The sequence below is a fragment of the Dermacentor silvarum genome, chromosome 10 (assembly GCF_013339745.2).
Source record: "Dermacentor silvarum isolate Dsil-2018 chromosome 10, BIME_Dsil_1.4, whole genome shotgun sequence".
Classification (NCBI taxonomy): Eukaryota; Metazoa; Arthropoda; class Arachnida; order Ixodida; family Ixodidae; genus Dermacentor; species Dermacentor silvarum.
The window spans coordinates 154884410-154904210 of record NC_051163.1 but is presented as its reverse complement, the minus strand read 5'-3'; the positions used below and the strand labels follow the sequence as shown (position 1 = coordinate 154904210).

General features: G+C 46.0%; 2 protein-coding genes and 1 pseudogene across 2 annotated transcripts in view; 2 read left to right on the top strand and 1 right to left on the bottom strand.

Moving 5' to 3' along the window:
* The first annotated feature begins 614 nt into the window (after positions 1-614).
* Positions 615-4710, top strand: LOC119431104 (protein UXT). Its single transcript, XM_037698581.2, has 5 exons — positions 615-882; positions 945-1026; positions 1115-1188; positions 1752-1923; positions 4468-4710. The coding sequence occupies exons 1-5, from the start codon at positions 812-814 to the stop codon at positions 4531-4533; spliced, it is 465 nt and encodes a 154-aa protein (XP_037554509.1). The 5' UTR covers positions 615-811; the 3' UTR covers positions 4534-4710.
* A 4691-nt stretch (positions 4711-9401) lies between these two features.
* LOC119431102 (ubiquitin carboxyl-terminal hydrolase 14-like) overlaps positions 9402-19801 on the bottom strand; it is a 60483-nt gene continuing 50083 nt past the window's right edge. The window contains 1 exon segment of the mRNA XM_037698580.2: positions 9402-9893. Within this exon segment, the coding sequence (XP_037554508.1) occupies positions 9829-9893 (65 nt within the window). The 3' untranslated portion in view covers positions 9402-9828.
* LOC119431103 (uncharacterized) lies at positions 12607-17087 on the top strand (annotated as a pseudogene).

Sequence of the window (19801 nt, the reverse complement as noted above, 5' to 3'; positions counted from 1 at the left end):
GACTCCCCCCCCATTGGCGGATCTAGTGAGGACCCCTCCGTTCATCTTCCCTTTCTTCGTATGTTCGGTGCTTTTATGGACACCGTGGTTCCATCACGTCGAATTTCTTCATTCTTGTTTCTGCGAACAAATCGGAACATCTGGAATAATGTCATGATCTGCATTGTTGCAGAAGCAAATACAATGCAGGTCAAAGTTGAACGTCCACTTTCGTGCAAGTCTAGCTCCGCCTGTCACGATGGCACACAACCCCGATAAGGTTATCGCCCAGTAAAAGAAATCCGCTAATGGAGTCGTACGGCCGTCGGTTGATGCTCCGTGTGCGGGTTGCATGTGACATCAAAACTTCCTTCATTGAAAAAGGAAAGCTAGCGCGCATAAAGCGTGTGTCGAAACCGAAACCGAAATAATAATGCGACAGGGATAGAGCAAAATCACGCAGAGGTTAAAGAATAATTTGTATACATATACACTATAAGTAGTTAAATTTGTGCCATCTAATGGCATTAAAGTAGCACTATATGAACACTGGTGCGGTGGCAGGCCCTACCACTCATTTCAGCGAAAACACTGGAGAACCACTCGTTATCATTCCTCTATGCAAACAAAGTTCAACCATTCCTCTATACCTGCATGTTGTTTTGCTTTCGTGCGCACGTTTTTCGGTGCTGTTCAAGTTGCGCGAGTGATCGAATTGTAATAGAATACCCAAGCTTTCCAGAATTGCTCGGCGATATTCAGGACTCGCACGAATGAATGTGCTTGCGCTCGCTGCTGAGTGATTTCTTGTGCATTCATAACACGGTGCTCTATGGCGGACATTCGCTCGAAGGTTCTGCAGTATGAAACGTTCCTGAACGACGTGCTAAAGGAGGACCTCAGGTTAGTGTCTGACAGCCGTGTTACGTTTCGTTGTATCTGTGTGTGTTTGTTTTAAAACCCAGGAAATGTCTCGAGGAGCGCGATCGCATCTGTGCAAAGCTAGCCGAGCTGCTCCAACTGCGGACTGTCGTCGAAAGAATTCAGGCAAGGTTTTTTTGTTTTTTTTGTTTCGTAAGCGTGCACGACTGGCTTTTCTCGTAGTAGTTCTCATTTAGCGTGCCCACCTCTGCAGGAAGTCGCGGCGAACAAGGAGACGTTTCGAACGCAGGTTGATCTGGGCAGCAACTTCTACGTCCAAGCCGTCGTGTACGTAAGCCAATCGGTTGTGTAACAGATGAACGATCAATACGGAAAATAGAAGGCGATGTTGTTGCGACATTTGAGTGAAAACAAAGCAGCGATGAGCTGGACATCTTCTCGTGAAGTTAGATTAGAAAAAGCAAGTCCCTATATGCTTCCGAATGTCACGTGATGTGTGGTATGCAAACAATTCAAGACATATACAGAGCAGGTGTTAGTACTAGTTCGTTGTCTATTATTTTTGTAGTGCCAGCACACTGTTAGACATGTACGCTTATTTATATGCTAGATTAGAGCGCATGCGCAGTAGCGGGAAGATACTGAGGGTACACGTCAGAGCCTTGAAACATAACAGCAACGACTGGAACCACAAAATCACAAGAGACTCAAAGAACAAAAAGAAAAAAAAAAATGGAATTAAGTCATGATCACCACAATCAGATGTTTAAAAATCGCTTGAAAAACCACCAAAGCAGTAGTGAACGTTAAGTTGCAGTTCAGCGCCTGTATATCTTATAGTGAACGTTTGCCACTTGCATTCTAATGTGCGCCACGTGCACCCATTTCAGACCAGACGTGTCGAAAATCTTCGTGCAAGTCGGCATGGGCTTCTTTGTTGAGCTGACACACGAAGAGACCCTGTGGTTTGTGGGCCGCCGAGAAGCACTGCTTGAAGCTGAGCTGCAGCGGGTCTCCAAGGAGTCGGCCAACATAAAAGCACACATCCAGATGGTCCTGCAGGTCGGTACTCGATCGATCGAAGTGTTGTTAGCCGTGGCCTTGGTGCCTAAACGGATAAATTAGGCTGTACCAGATAGACGAAGGTGACCTATGGAAACGCGAGGGACAAAATACTTTGTGTGACAAGCACTGGGCCAAGGTGCTGATATCCTCTGAGGACCGGATCTGGCTGCAAACAAATGCTAAGGACAACACACTGTGGAGTTTCATTATGCGAGGTTTGCATAGCAGGATGTAAATAAATTCTGCTGTGATGGAACAGGCAGCAACAAGTCAGAGATGTGAGGATGGTTTGTCTGTTTGATGAATTCGTGTTGCGTGCTTCAAGCACCACTCTGTCTGTAGTCAACAAGTGAGGTTGCAGTCCTGCACAAGTTGAGACTGTTCTTCATTGATGGCAACCACTGTCGCACAGTGGTGTGCCACGTTGCTGCCATGCTCGAGAGGTCACAGGTTCGGTACCCGGTTGCAACTGCACTTCTTTTCGGGCATTATGCAAAAGCATTGGTTTGTAAAAATTTCAGTGCATGCTTAAAAGGGACACTAAAGAGAAGCACTACATCTGTTTATACTGATTAGGTATTTTTTTTTCAAAGCTATTTTCATTGATTTTACGATAAGAGGTTGGTTATTAGAAAATAACATGAAGATTAAAGTTTCGTTTCTTAAACTTGCCATTGTCAGTGCTTCAGTGTGATGTCACATATTTGAGAGTACTTTTTTTCGTATTTAGGATGCTGTGATTCAGTAAAAGTTCCTGCAACTTGCTAAGTTCAGCCATTGCCTCTTCTAGAATATGATGAAATACGTCCTTCCTGATAAGTTTTATCTAGGCCTGAGCAGTTGTGGGCAAAATTGATGAATCACAGCGAGCAGGTGCAAACATTGAGGTGGCGTTGCCACCTTTACAGTATTTCATTTTTCTTTCTTATCATGCCTCTTCTCATGGCAAGAGCGTTTTCTTTGATATTGTGAAAGGGTAATAATGTAGCTGAAATTATTTTTCTCGGGGTGGCCGAATTTATTCCGAAGCACTCCGGTTGTGTCATACCTCAAAGTCTATTGTGTGTAGCTTGGGCTAGAAATATAGGAATTCTGTTTTTAAAGTGCATACTCTGTCATGCTGTCATGTTCACACTATTTTGCTTGAGGTTTTGGTATATGTTGCATGTTGCCAAGGCGATATTACTGGTCTTACCATTACGTCTGATATTAATAGAGGCATTCAGTCAGTACAGATACGTTGAAAAGTAAGCTGTCACATTCTGCTTTCACATTATTGCCTTTTTATCAAATCATTTTGCGCTAATTACTGGGTAGTTTTCACTGACCACTTCCAAAACTGTGTAAATGTGCTTAGGCTGTTCACGTAAACCATGAAAATTGCATTCATGCAAAATATGGACCTTCTGCGGTAATGCATACCTAGCTTTTTCATCATTACTCCTGTGGTTGTGTTCCTGGAAAAGAAAAGAGCGGCTGAAAACCTCGATTAAAGGAGCCTTGCAACACTTTTTTAAGGCCAGCACTTTTGCTCTAGGTGTGCTTTTAGCATTACAAAAAAGAAAGTGTGGATGTGATTATACAACTAATGCATATAAACTTAAGTTACCGTTGATTTTTGTAGCTGTGGATGCCACGGTTCACTTACCCATGACGCGAGTGAACCAACATGGGTGAACTGTGGCACCCAATAGTACCACAGCATTATTGCGACCTAGCGAAAGTTGGTGTGCCATGGTTGCCAAAGCCTGCTCCTTTTGTTGACGGTGTGGTTTTCACTGTTACAACACCTATGCGGCTGTCGTGTGTTGACTGGGTGACAATTAAAATGACTAAAATGGAAGGTCTTAGTTCTTTCGCATTACTCGCATTATCTTGCGCACTTAAATCGTACATTAAATAATTAGCCAGCAATCGTGCAGCAAGCCGCTCTCATGTCCTTTGCATGAAGTGCAAGAAATCTCATCACGTCAATTGCACAAAGTGGACAAAATTGCCGCGTCGTGATGATGCAATTGGCGACACCCAGCAAGCTTTCTTGGGCTGCATTGCTGGGTCCTTTTAAATCCCCATGATTCATCAACAGTATATAAAAATATAATAAAGCACCGAGAAAGATGAATGCCAGGCAGTGGGTGACGTGTGAAATTCTGCCAAGTGCGTGTCCCCACACATCTAGTAGTTTGACCTACACAAGATGGTGGATGTTGCTCTATAAGTAGAAATAAAGCAGGAGCACATTAGCTGGTACCATTACCTTTGCCACCATCACTTAATACAGGATAGCCATTTTAAAGCCTACTCTCGACTCTATGGTGCCATGAGCTGGCAGTCTGCCATCTCGTGTAGGACAGCCCAATTGTGTGGAAACACCTGCATCCAGTAGCGTTTTACATATCCATTATAGGACAGCTACAACATATCGTATCTTCTGCCTTTTAGGACACACTGATTTCAGTAAAGGTTAAATTCCATGAGAGGTGTGCAGCATTCTTCTTTTTTGTACCAATATTACTGCTTCATCACATCTTGTCTTTTCAGGGGCTGCGTGAACTCCAGGGCCTGCCAGCTGATCCTGAGCCACCCAAGCGACGAGATGTATTCTGACGGCGTTGTCGCATGTGAAGTGACCATGTGCAAGTGTGTACAAATTTGTAAATAGACACGAAAAATCTAATTTTTTGCTCACAGAAATGAGCGCTGCAAAGGTGCAGTTCTTTTGGCTGTTGTAACACATGAACTAGTTGAACTTGAAATATTGTTAATAAAAGTTCTACCACTTGACTTGATGGCAATTTTTTCTTCTTTAAAGGCAGGTCAACTTCATTCTGCAGATAAATAAGGACATAATAGTTGAGGTCATTATGCCAGTGACAAGACAGGAGATAAAATGGGTCGTAGTTTAGTATCTTCCCACTGATCATAGTTACACATCGTAGTTTGCAAAAAGCTACCATAAAAACCGGAATATAGGTTGAACTTTTTTTCCAGAAAACCATTGCGAAAGTCGACCCTCGTCTCATATACCGGACATTAGCGGAAAAACTAGGGAAGTCTTGCAACGATGGGCAGATGAAGTAAACAGCCGCCTTCGCCATCGCATTCAGGCTGCATTTTCACATTTTGTTTCAAAATAAGCGGAAGCCGACGGCAATTCACCGTCGCCTTCAAGAAAAAGGCGATTGAGTACACGGAAGCCCACGGCAACCCCGCCACGTTGCTGTGGGCTTCGTATCGTGCGACCATCGACCCACGTGTTTGTCAGAACCTTATCATCACGGCACGGAGCAGCATTTAAATAAATACTGTCACCATTGTGCAACCGACCGAGTCGCATTTGTTTAAAGGTAAGGGTGTCTTTCAGTACTTATGCCATTGAAAACGATTTTTTTCACTTTAGAATTGGTTAGTTGGGGGGTCGACCTATATTACGGTTCGACCTATATCCGGTTTTTACGATACTCTGCTAGTACTAGGTTGGCTTCTCCAGCGGTGCTACAGCAAGCATGGGTTTAATGGGAAGTACAAGCATAGGCTTGTGACGTACACCATGCAGTTATGGCTGAGTATATCTTTCTGGCAATAAAAAAAACTGTGAACATACTGAAACATTCCGTTCTGCAATTTCTGTGCAAATTTCATTGCCAGAACTGTTGCGCATGCAGAACTGCCACGAAGTTGCATGTTTTTTATCTAACTTGTGTCTGCTGGCTGAAACAATATAGGAGCACCACCTTTGAAGAAAAAAATGGTGGCTTACATCACCAAGCCTGTTATTGTGCTGTGCTTGTTACTGGCGCTTATTATCGGCTTACTACTGATGGCAGCACCACAACTGTACAAGACTGTTGTGAGAAAGGGTATCCTTTATGCAGCTCGCTCTGCAGCATACACGTGTATCAAAATAAAAGCGAAACGGACCTCCTCACATAAGATGTAGTAGTGGCTTAGTGAACTAACTATTCATGACCAACACATGTAACTGTCAGTCGGACTGTTACAATTAACAGTTGACACAGGTGACAGTTTCACATCTAACTGTCCCCTGTGTAACTGGGCCAAGTATTCAGGCATCATCTGACGGCACTCCTGTCGCGCATGGAAGCTAAGCAGATTTAGTATCCTTTGCAAGACATTAAATCGGTGCTGCTTCCATGTACAATGGTTCCGTATTTTATACAAACATAGAAAAGTAGGAAAAATAAGTAATTTAACACTACGTGGTGTATTTTGGCTTTTTTTTTAAGCTGTTGCAGATGAGACGTTTTTCTTTTCCTCTCACATAAACTAATGCAGATGAGAATGTAGAACTCTTTTCAGGAACACCTTTACTCGTGCGCACTTTGCCCCATAGCTTCCCTTTCATTGCCACAGAAAGTTGTCTGCGAGTATAGTATCCTTTTTTGAATAGCCCCATGTTCGTGGGCAGACCCACGACAGCCATTATGGAGCTAATGTGAGCTGGTGGCTTTGGTACAGTGGTGTAGCCAGAGGATGGCACACTGAAGTCAATAAAATATTTGGCCAACTCAACAGTAGTTGACATCTTCGTAATGCAAATCGTCCCAGCACGAGGCGCAGACGCTTGCGGGGCCCGAGTGGCCAGAGACATGCATTGTCCTTTCTGCGGCTTCGGCAAGCTTATGTTTGCACTCCTCGAATTAGGCCCAGGTCAGCAGGAAGGGGTATTTTGGTGGTAAGTTTTGATACGTCCACTCGGCGAGGGTCCTTGCAGTAGGAGACGCCAATGGGCGTTGAGCAGGCGACGCCTCTGCGGCCTGATACATGCGCTGCCGTTATCGCATTGTGTAGTGTTTTGAGATGGCGATGGGAAACCGAAACAAAATCGTGCTGGTGAGCGACCCCAGAATAAGATGCCACCAGAGCAAAAGACGACACTCACTTCGCACCACCTGCAGCAGGCAACAGCAGCTTGTCTGCATAGGTTATCACATATTAAAAGCGTGCAGTATGCTTCCAAACGGCACTACGTCACACGTGCTGTGAAACAGACAGGTAAAGTTAATTATTGCATAGCTGAGAAGGCGACGTGCGACGACCAGCAAGAGGAAACTGAATACATGCCAGTATTTTCACGCGACATGGGCGAGAGAGAGAGAGAAATAAGTTTAATGATGCGAAATGCAGAGAGGTCGGCCTAACGTGCCTAAAACGTATGAAGGTCTACGAGATAATATGATCTCTGAACAGTTTCTGCGTTGTTGTCAACCAAAGCTAGTGATTTTCTTGAAGGAGCGAGAGTGCAAATCCCTTGACGAACTTGCTAGCCTAACAGATCGTTTTCTCGAAGCCCAGAATTTGTCAAACCTAGGAAAAGGTCTCGATAGCACAGAGGATTCCAGTGGGAAAACCATTGAAGCTCCCAGGAAACCGCAACTCAAGTGCATACTCTGCCAAAGGTTTGGACATTTGGCACCTGGCTGCCGTAACCCACCTAAGCATACGGAAAAGTGTAAGTTATGTGACAGAACGGGACATACAGCTGACAATTGCCGAAATCAGTACGGGGAAAACAAACCGAGTTCTTCTGTGCACTTACCGAATCTCAACCAGTTCGGACTCGTCCAGTGAAAGCATCAAAGCGTCCAGGAAAGAAGACTCGCCGATCAAGTGACAGCAACGACGAGAACCCTGGGAATACTGTACCTTTCCTCGTCGACGGGATGCCAGTGGTTGAAGGCCGACTGCTAGGAAGAAATGTTCGAGTATTACGAGATACCGGCTGTAATACCGTAATTGTCAGACAAGAACTCGTTCCAGAGGTCTATATGACGGGAAAAACGAGCAACGTTGTTCTTTTGGACGGCTCAACAAACTACTTGCCTGAAGCTGTCATACAAGTGAACACGCCGTACTTTACAGGCAAGTTAACAGCAGCATGTATGGATGAGTCCCTCTACGACCTTGTTCTGGGAAATCTTCCAGGCGTCAGAGGACCATACGATCCGGATGCTGACTGGAAGCACCCCGTTGTTCCCAACGAGGTGTCGGCGTCGATAGGAATGAAGCCGACTAAGGCGCCCATGAAACCTCAGCATGTGTCGAGCGTGGCTAAAGCCAAAAGTGAAGAGCCAGAACAAGGCAAGGTTCGTCCCTTGTGCGTTCCGACAATTGTCTTTCGTGACGTAACTAAAGGGCAACTCATTGAAGAACAGCGGAAAGACCCGACGCTGAAACATATTTTCGCCAAAGTGGGCAAGTTGTTTAACTCCGGAAAGGGTCACAGCTACGAATTCATCGAAGAAGAAGGTTTGCTGTATCGCCTTTACCGCCTAGCTACTGGCAGAACATTTAAGCAGGTGGTCATCCCGAAAGCATTTCGACATGGCATATTAGAAGTGGCACATGAAAGCATCATGGCAGGACATCAAGGTATAAGGAGAACAACCGATCGTGTCCTACAAGAATTTTATTGGCCAGATGTACACGGAGATGTAAAACGCTTCGTGAAGTCGTGTGACAAGTGCCAAAGGACAACCCCTAAAGGGAAAATAGGAGTCGTCCCACTGGGTAACATGCCTGTGATCCGTATACCTTTTGAAAGGGTGGCTGTCGATTTAATCGGGCCCTTTCCACCAAAGTCGGACCGTGGGAACCGATATGTTCTTACGTTGATCGACTTTGCCACTCGTTATCCCGATGCTGTGGCACTCCCCGCAATCGACGCAGTTCATGTTGCAGAAGCACTGATCGAGATTTTTTCTCGCGTCGGTTTGCCAAAAGAAATAGTCACTGACCAAGGAGCAAGTTTTACCTCAGAATTGATGAAAGAGGTTAGTCGACTGCTCTCAGTGAAGCTACTCAAGACGACACCCTACCATGCGATGGCAAATGGTCTCGTCGAGAAGTTCAACGGCACCCTGAAGATGATGTTGAAGAGAATGTGCCAAGAGAGACCGCGATCTTGGGAGAGATACCTTGCCCCTTTGCTTTTTGCATATGGAGAAGTCCCACAGGCAAGCCTCGGGTTCTCTCCCTTTCAGCTTATTTACGGCCGGCACGTCCGAGGACCATTGACTGTATTGAGGGAACTATGGACAAACGAGGAACTAGATGCAGAAACGCGAATGACATGGGCGGGCGAATACTGCAGGCAAGCTGCTGTGATGGGCGCCTACTGCTCTTGATCATGCGTGCCTCGCACCATTTTTGTGATGCCAGCAGGCAGAGAACGTATTGCGACTGCAGTTTGGCGACGTACTGAACGTTGTTGGTGCTGAAAGACTAAGTTTTACGAGAACATATTAACCAACAAAAAAAGAAGCATAACTGCACAGTGTCATTTTGTTGTTTTCTTAATTGTGAACGTTGGTGCTAGGAAATTGTACGACATGGGATCGTATTTACAAGGTTCCACATTCAACACGAACCCACTGAGAACTCGCAACTCGGTGAATGCCCCCCAAAAAAAGTGGGGAAAAAAAAAGGCGAGAGAGAAGAATACACCATCTTGATTCAGCGATAGCAAGGCTTGAAAGCCTTAGGTTGAGCTTTTTATTTCTTTTTAGACAACTACCCCACACTGGGCAGTGGTAAAAAAAACAAAAAGGAAGAGTCCATTTTCCCTCGTTGCCCTGATGCAATGCCGTACGAGCCATCTTTTACTCTCTCCTGTCGAACTGGTCGTAAAAAGCCAGTCATGCATGCTCAGCATTCAAGACAGGCTTTCTAAGGCTTTTCTTTATACAGTCTAAGCTGGCAGTTTCTCATGATGTCTTGGAAAGCGTAGCTTAAGAAATAATCATACAAGGGGGGTGGGAGTAAGAGAGACGACAGAGTGACATCGGGGACAGGAAGAGGCAGGCAGGCAGCACTGGTGTTTCAGGAGGTGGCGACGGCGGAAAGGCATCTTGAAAGTTGGATTCCCTAGTGGCTTGAAGATCAATCCGCTTCCACTTCGAGGATGCGGGGCCCGTATAGCAGTACGTATGCCGTGTGCCAATCACCTGAGGAAATACACAAATAAAAGGTCTTCCACTTAGAGCTCTGCACGATCTCGGAACATGTAGGTTTAGGAGTGCCTGCAGTGATAGCAAAAAACTACTGACACAAAAAGATTAAAGACTCTTCACATAAAACCACAAGTGAAAGGGCTTACGATGGCAAGACCAGCTCATTCTTGAACATACAGAAAGTGAGAGAGGCATAAAGGAGAGATGCCTCGACCTGCACTACTGTATCGCAGGTAACTTCTTGCACATACAGTTGAACCTCAGTATAACAGAGTCGCATCTGACACAAAGATACCTTCATTCAGTGGCGCACCGACGGGGGGGGGGGTGGGGGGGGGGGGGTTGTAACCCCCCCTGAGGCCGACTTAACCCCCCTCTTTTGTTTAACCCCTTTTCTTTCTTTGCGCATTTGAGTACTGCAACTAAGATGTAAGACGCGCAATCGTCTGCACACTCACAAAAAGCGCAATTTTTGACAATTTCCCGTGAAGAAATTGAAATTAGTGCTATTTAGATGGTATTGGCAAACTGTCAACCCCCCCTGGCAGAGATCCTGGGTACGCTACTGCCTTCATTAAACACAATATTTTTACACAAGCCAGAAACGTTAGCCAGAAATATTTATGTTTTGGATATGTGATAACTTGTTACATCTGTGTTTGTTATACGACATTTGACTGTTGTGCCAATGATGTATGTGCTTTTGCTTATCAATCACACCACACCAGGTGCTCACTGATGTGCTGGCAACGCACACATACTACAATGTGTCACTGAAGCGTCAGCATTTGTCGTGACACGCTGCTGTGCACCATCTAGCAGGCACACAGAAAATGATGGCTGTTACCACGGAGATTTGAGTGCACACATTTGCCTCTTTTCCCACACAAAAGGCTTCAGACAAAATGAGAAGAATGAGAGTGAAATGCAAGCATAAATTGCAATCACAAGTAAGATTTTGTGCGACTACACATCTCGGAGGCACATGTGACACACAAAAGGCTTCGGACAAGAGGCTTCACGAACCTGAGCTAGCACTAGATAAAATTTGCTATTAAAAGTAAAAAATTTGAGGAGATATGCACAAGCTTTAGAAGGTACACTTCATATGTAATGAACAGCGCACAACTGCTGCTTAACTTCTGTCGGGTCAGTGCCGATTTACAACTGCCTTGTGCACCGCCATATGGCAAGCGTGTCTTTTAAAGGGCAATACACTGTATTTTAAATGTTGAAAGGGAAATAAGAGAATGTCCCGCAGCCTTATTGTTTGCAGCTGACAATGCAAGGTACACAGGAGAGAGAGTACTTCATTCTTATCTAATTATTTGGACAGTGTCTGCACTCAAGTACGAGCACAGACCATCATCAAAAATTACTGGAAGCAGAGTTTGTGGCACTGGCGGCAAAAAAAAAAAAAAAGAAAGAAAATCCAGGGTATTAAGGACTTCCAAAGTATTGTTCAAAGACTTCCTTTGTTATGTTCAACAGCTTAAAAACAAATTGCTGCCATTAACAATAAGCAACTTCTGAAAATTTTTCGCAGACAAGAAAGGTAAACGGAAAGAGTAGCTGCTCCTAAAGTAATAAAATACTGCACAGCTCATTGCAGAACAGTTTAGACAAGTGACTGCTTCAAAAGTCAGCTCCAGTACATGAATTCCGCTGTCATAGCTATATTTTTGAACACAACAGCACATTTACTACGATAATGACAATGCCTTGTGATCTTGCTCAGTGCCTCACAATTAATGACACGAAAATAGAACTTTCCGCTACAGCTAAAACTTTAGGCATTATCTTTCATGAACTGATGCTATGGAACCACCATACTGATTACTTACAAAATAAACTTAGTAAAGTTTTAGGTATGTTGCGCAGATGCCAGAGGTTACTACCAATACCGCAGAAACTTGCGATTTATAACGCACTATTGGCTTCTCATCTATGCTACTGTCATCTGGTTTGGTCAAATAGTACTAAGAGATTGTTAGGTAATTTAGTTTCACTCCAAAAGAATGTTTTATGTGCTATTTCAGACTTGCCTTACAATCCACACACACACGATGTATTCCGGAAGTTTAAAATTTGTTAGCGGAATCGAAATGCTAGGCTGGCAACATGGGAAAAAGGAAGGAGGGCGACCCGGATGAAAGCAGTCGTAACGCACGTTGTTACTCCTCTTATTTTCTCTTATTTCTCAATTAAAGAGTTATTTGTTCAAAATGTGAGTCTGCGAAGAATTCCTTAACATCTCAGAAGTAGGATTTACCGAAACCTTTGTGGTAAAGCGACCCTGGAAACCGATGTCGGGGGATTGCGACAACGGTGACGCTCGCTGACTTTTCAACTGACGCTGCGTTGGTGCCGTCTTTGTGAGGTACTGACCGGAAAAGGGACTGTGTGACGCCTTGAACGTACTCGCGGACACTCTGTGTGACGTCCACGAGACACAACGGTACCGTCTTCGTGAAGTACCGACTTCGAAACGTGAGTCTTCGTGCTGCCTCAGAAACGTGCGTGAGGACGCTCTGAGTGACGCCTGCGAGACGCTACGATACCGTTCTGTGACTGATCGACATTGAGCCGTTGTGCCGCCTCGGAAACGTGCGTATGGACGCTCTGAGTGTCGTTGGCAAGCCTAGACGTTTATCTGTTGGTGAAAAACTGTGTGTACGCCCAGACAGGCGTATAGACAACGCCCAAGATGGCAGACAGCGGCGGAACTAACGAAATGATGCAAGCTTTGCTGGAGCAAAACCGGCGGTTATTGGAGCTTATCAAGAGGAAGCCTGAAGCGTTCCACGTTATGCCGGACCTAAATAAGGCTATCCAGGATTTCGACGGCGAGGGCTCATGCCACGAAGCCGGGGCGTGGTTGAAGAGTATCGATTCCATGGCAGGTCCTGCACGGCTGGCCGGACAGCTTCAGACTCGAAAACACCAGGCTTCACATGAAGGGACCTGCTCGATTTTGGCTTCAGGCCCGTGTGGATGACCTTACTACGTGGGAGGACTTCAAGATCACCTTCAAAAAGATTTTTGTGGGCCAGACAAGCACGGCCGAAAAGTGGAAGCAAATGCAAGAAAGAGTCCAGATGAAGGGAGAATCCATCACGGCATACTTTCTTGAAAAGACATTGTTATGCAAGGCATTGGGCCTCGGTATGCAGGATACCAAAGAGCAAGTTTTGGTGGGGCTGCGGTTTAAAGATGCATGCATCTCAATGTCGGCGAAGGATCACGAGGACGAAAACGAATTGCTGGCAGACTTGCGAAGACTAGAGCGAATAACCTGAAACTAGAATGCAGCAGTATCCAGGGGCCAAGCCACACGGTGGTGACCCAGGTAGCGTGACATCTCGTGGGAAGCCTCCGCCTTCAAAATCTTGGAATGCCACGCGTCCAACCGAGCAAGTGATCACAAATGCACGTGTCACACATCAAGCAAGTGGTGGGGGACCACCGAAGCAAACGCCAGAGCCTCCCAAGCGTGATCCGTCAGAGCGAAAATGCTACAGCTGTGGAAGGTACGGGCACATAGCGAAAGACTGTTCAAAAACAAACCCTGCTGGGAACTTCATGGTGAATGAGGACCCAACAAGTGACAGTGGTCCATCCAAGTTCCTGAAGACTGCGATCATCAATGGTACTCACCAGCTCTCCGTGATGATTGACCCGGGAAGTTCAGACTGTATATTGCGTCATCAAGCGGCTGAAAAGTGCAACCTGCAAGTTGTGTGCAAAGCCCAAGCGTTGTATGGGTTGGGGAACACTGATACATCTACAGTGCAGTCTATCGGAACCTCGGAGGTTGACATAGAAATCGATGACGTGTTATGCCGTAAGGTCAAGGTGATTATCGTTCGCAACAGTGCCTTGCCTGTGGACATGCTGGTTGGTAGGACTTGGACGGAACAGGACCACATTGCATACCTACGCATGGGAGATGAACTCAGGATTGGCTACCGAGACGATCTTCCATTTTGCAACATTGACCTTGCCCAGATGAAGCCTTCGAAGGAGTCACTTCGTGTCAAGGAGACCATTGTGCTGCCCAAAAGGACGGTGTTGGGTGACAGTGGAGACCAATAATAGTGAAGGAAATGTTATATTGCCTACAGGAACGGGTAAGGGAATACTACTTCACGTCGAAGACAGAATGGTTGAGATACCCATGCTGAACGACAAGGATGAAGACCAACAGCTGATCAAGGGGAGTTTGTTTACTCACGTTGAACTGCTATCAGGGAGCGAAGAGCTAACACCCGTGAGACCTGTGCCTCAGCAGAAGCCCATTGATCGTAGCATGCTAAACGTCGGGAAGGATGTCAATGAACAGCAAGTTGACGCACTGCTGAAAATGCTGAATGAATATAGGGACTGCTTTGCGCTGAATTTGTCCGAGTTGGGGTGTTGTAACCAACTAGAGATGATCATCACGGAGCATCCCGGAAGCAGCCCAGTCAGCTGCAAACCGTACACGACTAACGCAGAGGAAAGAAAAGCGATCCAAGAAATTGTCAAGGAGTGGAAGGCGACTGGCATCGTAACCGAAACATCCTCGCCATACGCTAGTCCAGTACTACTCGTGAAAAAGAAGAATGGAGAAAATCGTCTAGTCATAGATTATCAACGGCTAAATAGCCAGACGGTGCCGGAACACTTCCCCTTGCCAAACATTGACGACCAGCTGCAACGACTCTCCGGAGCACAGATATACTGTGTGTTAGACTGTGCAAACGGATACCTTCAACTTCCACTGAGTGAGGAATCGAAGGCCAAGACTGCATTCATCACGCCTGATGAGACCGGGCAGTTTGAACGTATGGTGTTCGGGTTGAGAAATGGTCCTGCTGTATTTCAACGTCTAATGAACAAGGTCCTCGGATCTCTGCGTAACACTGTAGCATTGTGTTACATGGACGACCTGCTGATTCCAGCCAAGGATTGGGAAGAGTTGCTGGTTCGGCTCAAACAAGTACTGGATGCCCTGCGAGCTGCTGGTCTAACCCTGAAAATATCCAAGTGTGTGTTTGGAAGTGAGGAAATCGACTACTTAGGCTTCAAGATTGCGAAAGGCTACCTGCAGCCAGGTGAAGTGAAGCAACAAGCCATACTGGACGCTAGCACGCCAACTGATGTTCACAGTGTAAGGAGATTTCTGGGTCTAACGGGATTTTTCAGACGGTTCATTCCCCATTATGCCCTGAAGGCAGAACCACTTACTTCTCTGACCAAGAAAGACACGAAGTTCACGTGGGGAGTGGAGCAGCAGGAAGCTTTCCACCAGCTCCGAAAGGAACTGACAGCACCACCCGTTCTGAAGTTGTACAACCCTTTGGCTCCGACAGAGCTCCACACGGACGCAAGCAGACATGGACTTGCGGGGATGATCCTTCAACAAGATGAGTCGGGACGCTGGCACTTGGTGTTTTGTGTCAGTAAGGGTACCACTGATGCTGAAGGGAATTACCATGCGGGAAAACTGGAGCTGATGGCGATAGTCTGGAGTATGGAAAGACTTCGTCCATTTCTCTTAGGCATTCCGTTCACGCTGGTTACAGATTGTCAAGCAATTGTGTATCTGAATGCGCACAAGACTCTTAAACCACAGATAGCAAGGTGGTTCGACTTACTTCAAGAGTATGACTTTGAGGTGAAGCACCGAGCAGGAGAGAAAATGGCACATGTGGACTATTTGAGTCGTGAACCTGTAGGAGCGCCAAAGGACACGCTTGATGAGGTTGTTGAGACAAGGATCGAAGTGTGCCTTACCATGACATTGGAGGACCAAGTTGTGATCGTTCAACGCTCTGATGCGGACTTGGCGAAGCTCGCCCAAATATTGGAGAAGCCAGTCAAAGAAAGGACCCAAGAAGAGAGTGCCAAAGTCAAGAACTTACGGCTGAGAGATGGAAAACTGTTTTATGTTGAAGAAGACGGATGACTTCCTTTTGTGATGCCTAAAAGCATGCGCAAAACATTGTGCGTCAAGTTTCATGACTTACAGGGACATTTTGCTACAGACCGAACGGTGACAAAAATCAAGGAACTTTATTGGTTTCCTCGGATGAAGCGCTACGTGGACCAGCACATCCGTATGTGTTTTGAATGTCTAATCCCAAAGGTACCAGGAGGAAAGAAGCCTGGGCTTCTGCACTCGATACCACCTGGGAAGAGACCATTTCAAGTTGTTCATGTGGACCACGTTGGTCCGTTTGTGAGAAGTTCCAAGAAGAACCAGTGGATATTGGTGCTGGTGGACAATCTGACCAAGTTTGTGCGCCTCTACCCTGTGCGCGACACCTCGGCGAGAAATGTACTGCAGTGTATGCAGAACTTCATAACAGAGTTTGGACTACCGGAGCGCATCATCTCGGACCGTGGTTCCTGTTTCACGTCCCACGGCTTCGAAGCCTTCTGTCAGGAAAATGGTGTGGCTCACACACTGAACTCGGCACACCATCCAAGGGCTAATGGCCAGGTGGAGCGTGTGAACCGAACTGTGGTACCGTGTATTATGGCTACAATCAAGGACCCAGCTCACAAAGATTGGGATCAGAAGATCAAGGAGGTAGAAAGTTACCTAAATACTGCTTACAATGCCTCAACAGGGACTAGCCCTTTCAAGCTCTTGCATGGATATCAACCAAGGATGCAGGATGGTATCCTCAGATGGCTGAACACTGAGAATAACGAGTGGGTCTGCCCGGAGCAACTTCAAGAGATGGCTCAAAAGGACATAGCGAGCCAGCAAGCAAGGTCGAAGCAGTACTTCGACAAGCGTCACTTCACAGCGGACAAGTTGAGTGTTGGAGACATAGTGGTCATGCGCTGCGTTCCAGAGCACACTGGTGCCCCAACAAAAACCCAGAAGAAGTTCAGAGGTCCACTCACTGTGATAGAAGTACTTCCAGCAGACACCTACAGAGTGACCGAGATGAACGGAAGGAAAAGGGTCTACTCGACAACTGCCCACATCAGCCAACTGAAGAGATGGGGTGGAAGATGCCAGGAACAGTTCGACCAGTCAAGCTCCGACGAGGAAGAAAGCGTGCCGAGACGTAGCACACGTGTGTCCAAAAGACCTGCGTATCTTCGGGACTACACCACATGAACTGAGGACAGTTCGCTGCCAGGAATGGCCAAGTGTTAGCGGAATCGAAATGCTAGGCTGGCAACATGGGAAAAAGGAAGGAGGGCGACCCGGATGGAAGCAGTCGTAACGCACGCTGTTACTCATCTTATTTTCTCTTATTTCTCAATTAAAGAGTTATTTGTTCAAAATGTGAGTCTGCGAAGAATTCCTTAACAAATTTTACGAGTAGACCAACTTTACGAGTATCAGCTTATATGCACTTTTAAACATGATATGACTAAGGGTATTACTCATATCAGAAACATTGCAAGCTTGCAACAGAATCCAGCTTTTCGCCTGAATCGATACACTGAACACTGGGCAGTTCCGCGCCAACCCACAAATTACGGCCTTCAAACACTCCTCCTACTGTCTTCCCCAACGCTTAACAAATACAAACTAAGTGATGAAAACATATGTCATGTATCCAAAAACACCTTATTGCAAATATTTTTGTGAATGTTATAATTGTTTTCTTTTTTTGTTCGCTTGAAAAGTATTCTTTACTGCCTTAAAATTGTGACATTTCTGCTCTTGCTGCATCTATGTATGTACGTATATACAGTAAAACCTCGATAATTCGAAGGTCGTCGGACCACGAAAATTCTTCGAATTAAGCGGATTTTCGAATTAACCGAAATGCATAAAAAAAAGAAAACAAGCAAGAACTTGCCGCAAAAAGAAACCAGCTTTATTTTCCATGTCCGAGAAAGATTATTCGGAAGTAATCACTGATGCGGGATTACTTGGTGCGGTAGTTCGCCGCCCCTAGTGCCATGCTCTCCAGCTGGCTCACAGCACGTAGCATACAAATATCACCCGCACTGCACTCAACAAAGTTGCGAACGATGTTCACGGAATCGATAACTGCCGCGAAAGCGGGCGTGGGGTTGTTTGACTTCAAAAATTTGGACTTGATGGATATACCGGACTTCAAAAATGCACCGTCAGGGTTCCCATTGAGTTCATGCATTTTCGCACCCAATTTTTCGGACGAATTGAGACCCCAAAGGTCGATTTCCCGGACTAAAAATCACTCTTTCCGAGCCACACTACCCAATCTTGGAGGCCGCCATGTTGGATTTTGCACTGGCTTGGATTCCAGTGGCTCGCTGTATAGCCTCCAAGATTGGAAGGCGCGCGCTATCAATAGAGAGCTCGCGCCATCCTCCTGTCTCGGAGGCCATGGCCGCTCTTCCTTGGCTGATAAAACGCTCCAGAGTACTGCACTTTGTCTTTTTCCTTTCTAGTATAGACCAGTGCCTCAAAAGTCCCTAAGCGATTACGTCCCTAGGCACCTAGGAGCTTCACGATTGCCATGGCAACCCGTGTTAAGCGGAAGTCACATGACCCGCAGTGCCACGCCCCCGCTGTGCCTACTAGCATTTGTAAACACGCCGAGCGGGTTCTCGCGCGCACCGTATCTTGAAAGCGATCTCCAGACGGCCCTGACCTATGCGCTGTGCTTTCGCCGCAGAAGCGATAGACCGCACGAATCTTCGCTCGCTGCTGCGGCGCGCTGACTCCACGCTTGTTAACTCGGCGAGTTTTTTTTTCTTTTTTTTTTATCTCTAAAGTTTCGGTTACTATTTTGAACGCGGCGTGTACATTGAGCAGGTGTCTCGGAGACCCATGTCTCAATGATCGGCGCTACCTCCTGTGCCTTCGTTAGAGCTAAGCGGTGCGAAGCTTGTTTCTTGGATCTCCATGGTGAACTCCGTTGGCGGAGATCGCCAACGCGGTGACGTTCGTGTCGACTGTACACGGAGACAACGTCACTGCTGCGCAAGGAAGTCGATCCCCTCCAAGCGTAGTATGAGGCAGGGCATTACTAGAGTTTTTTTTTTTTTTAAGCCACACTAATAATTTTCTTTGCCTAACGAGTTTTTCGGACTATTTTTCAGTCCCCACGAGCTCAGAAAATCGGTTGGCGACTGTACGGAGCGCCCTAACCTAACCGCCGCACATTGCTACCAGCCGGAAACTTCGAATTATCCGAATAGAGCCACGCGGGCCATTCAAATTATCCGGTTGAATTTGCATTGAGAATGACGGGACCGCTCAAAATCTTCGAATTAACCGAAATTTCGAATTAACCGAGTTCGAATTATCGAGGTTTTACTGTATATTTTTTATCTGGCCACAAGTATGTACAATGAATATGTTGCATGTTGCTGCCTGTTGGTAACGGGGAGATGGGACCAGTCAGCTTTTATCACGCCATCCCCACCGCTTATGTACATCAGTGTACTTATGTGGTAAAATAAACTACAAACAACGACGGCAAATTTCCTAAAGTCAGCTTTGCTGCACAGTTGTTGAAGTCAGCTTCGCCGCAGTACAGCTGTGTTATGAGGTAAAGCATACGAATGTCGCAAAGGGGGTTTTGATTTCGTATTTGACTGCACCGTGCAAGAAACTATTGGCCCAAATTGACAAAAAAACAAAAAGAGAAAGAGAGAGAGCGTACGTTGGAATCTGGTAAATACTGTCATCACACACTATGAGGTACAGTTATTCCTTGAAAACCTTCCTAGGGTAGGCCGAAAAATAAGCTTTTTCAAAGGGAAATTAACGTGTGTCCACTGTCCCCTAAGCTCCTAAGAATGCTAACTGCATTAAAAGGCTCGGATCACTAAACACCATAAAGCAGAGTGTACAATAAAATACTGGGAGAGTGTCCAAAGAGGTGTGTGAATAAATGGGGGAGCATGAAGCTTTTCCGGTGAACAGCACCCAAAGGTGCTGCTGTGCCAAACTT

What these genes read in the sequence shown, in the direction of transcription:
- LOC119431104 (XM_037698581.2), top strand. Translation starts at nt 812, where the DNA reads ATGGCGGACATTCGCTCGAAGGTTCTGCAGTATGAAACGTTCCTGAAC. An exon ending in GTGCTAAAGGAGGACCTCAG is followed by an intron (nt 883 to 944) that starts GTTAGTGTCTGA and finishes TTTAAAACCCAG; the next exon opens with GAAATGTCTCGAGGAGCGCG. An exon ending in TTCTACGTCCAAGCCGTCGT is followed by an intron (nt 1,189 to 1,751) that starts GTACGTAAGCCA and finishes CACCCATTTCAG; the next exon opens with ACCAGACGTGTCGAAAATCT.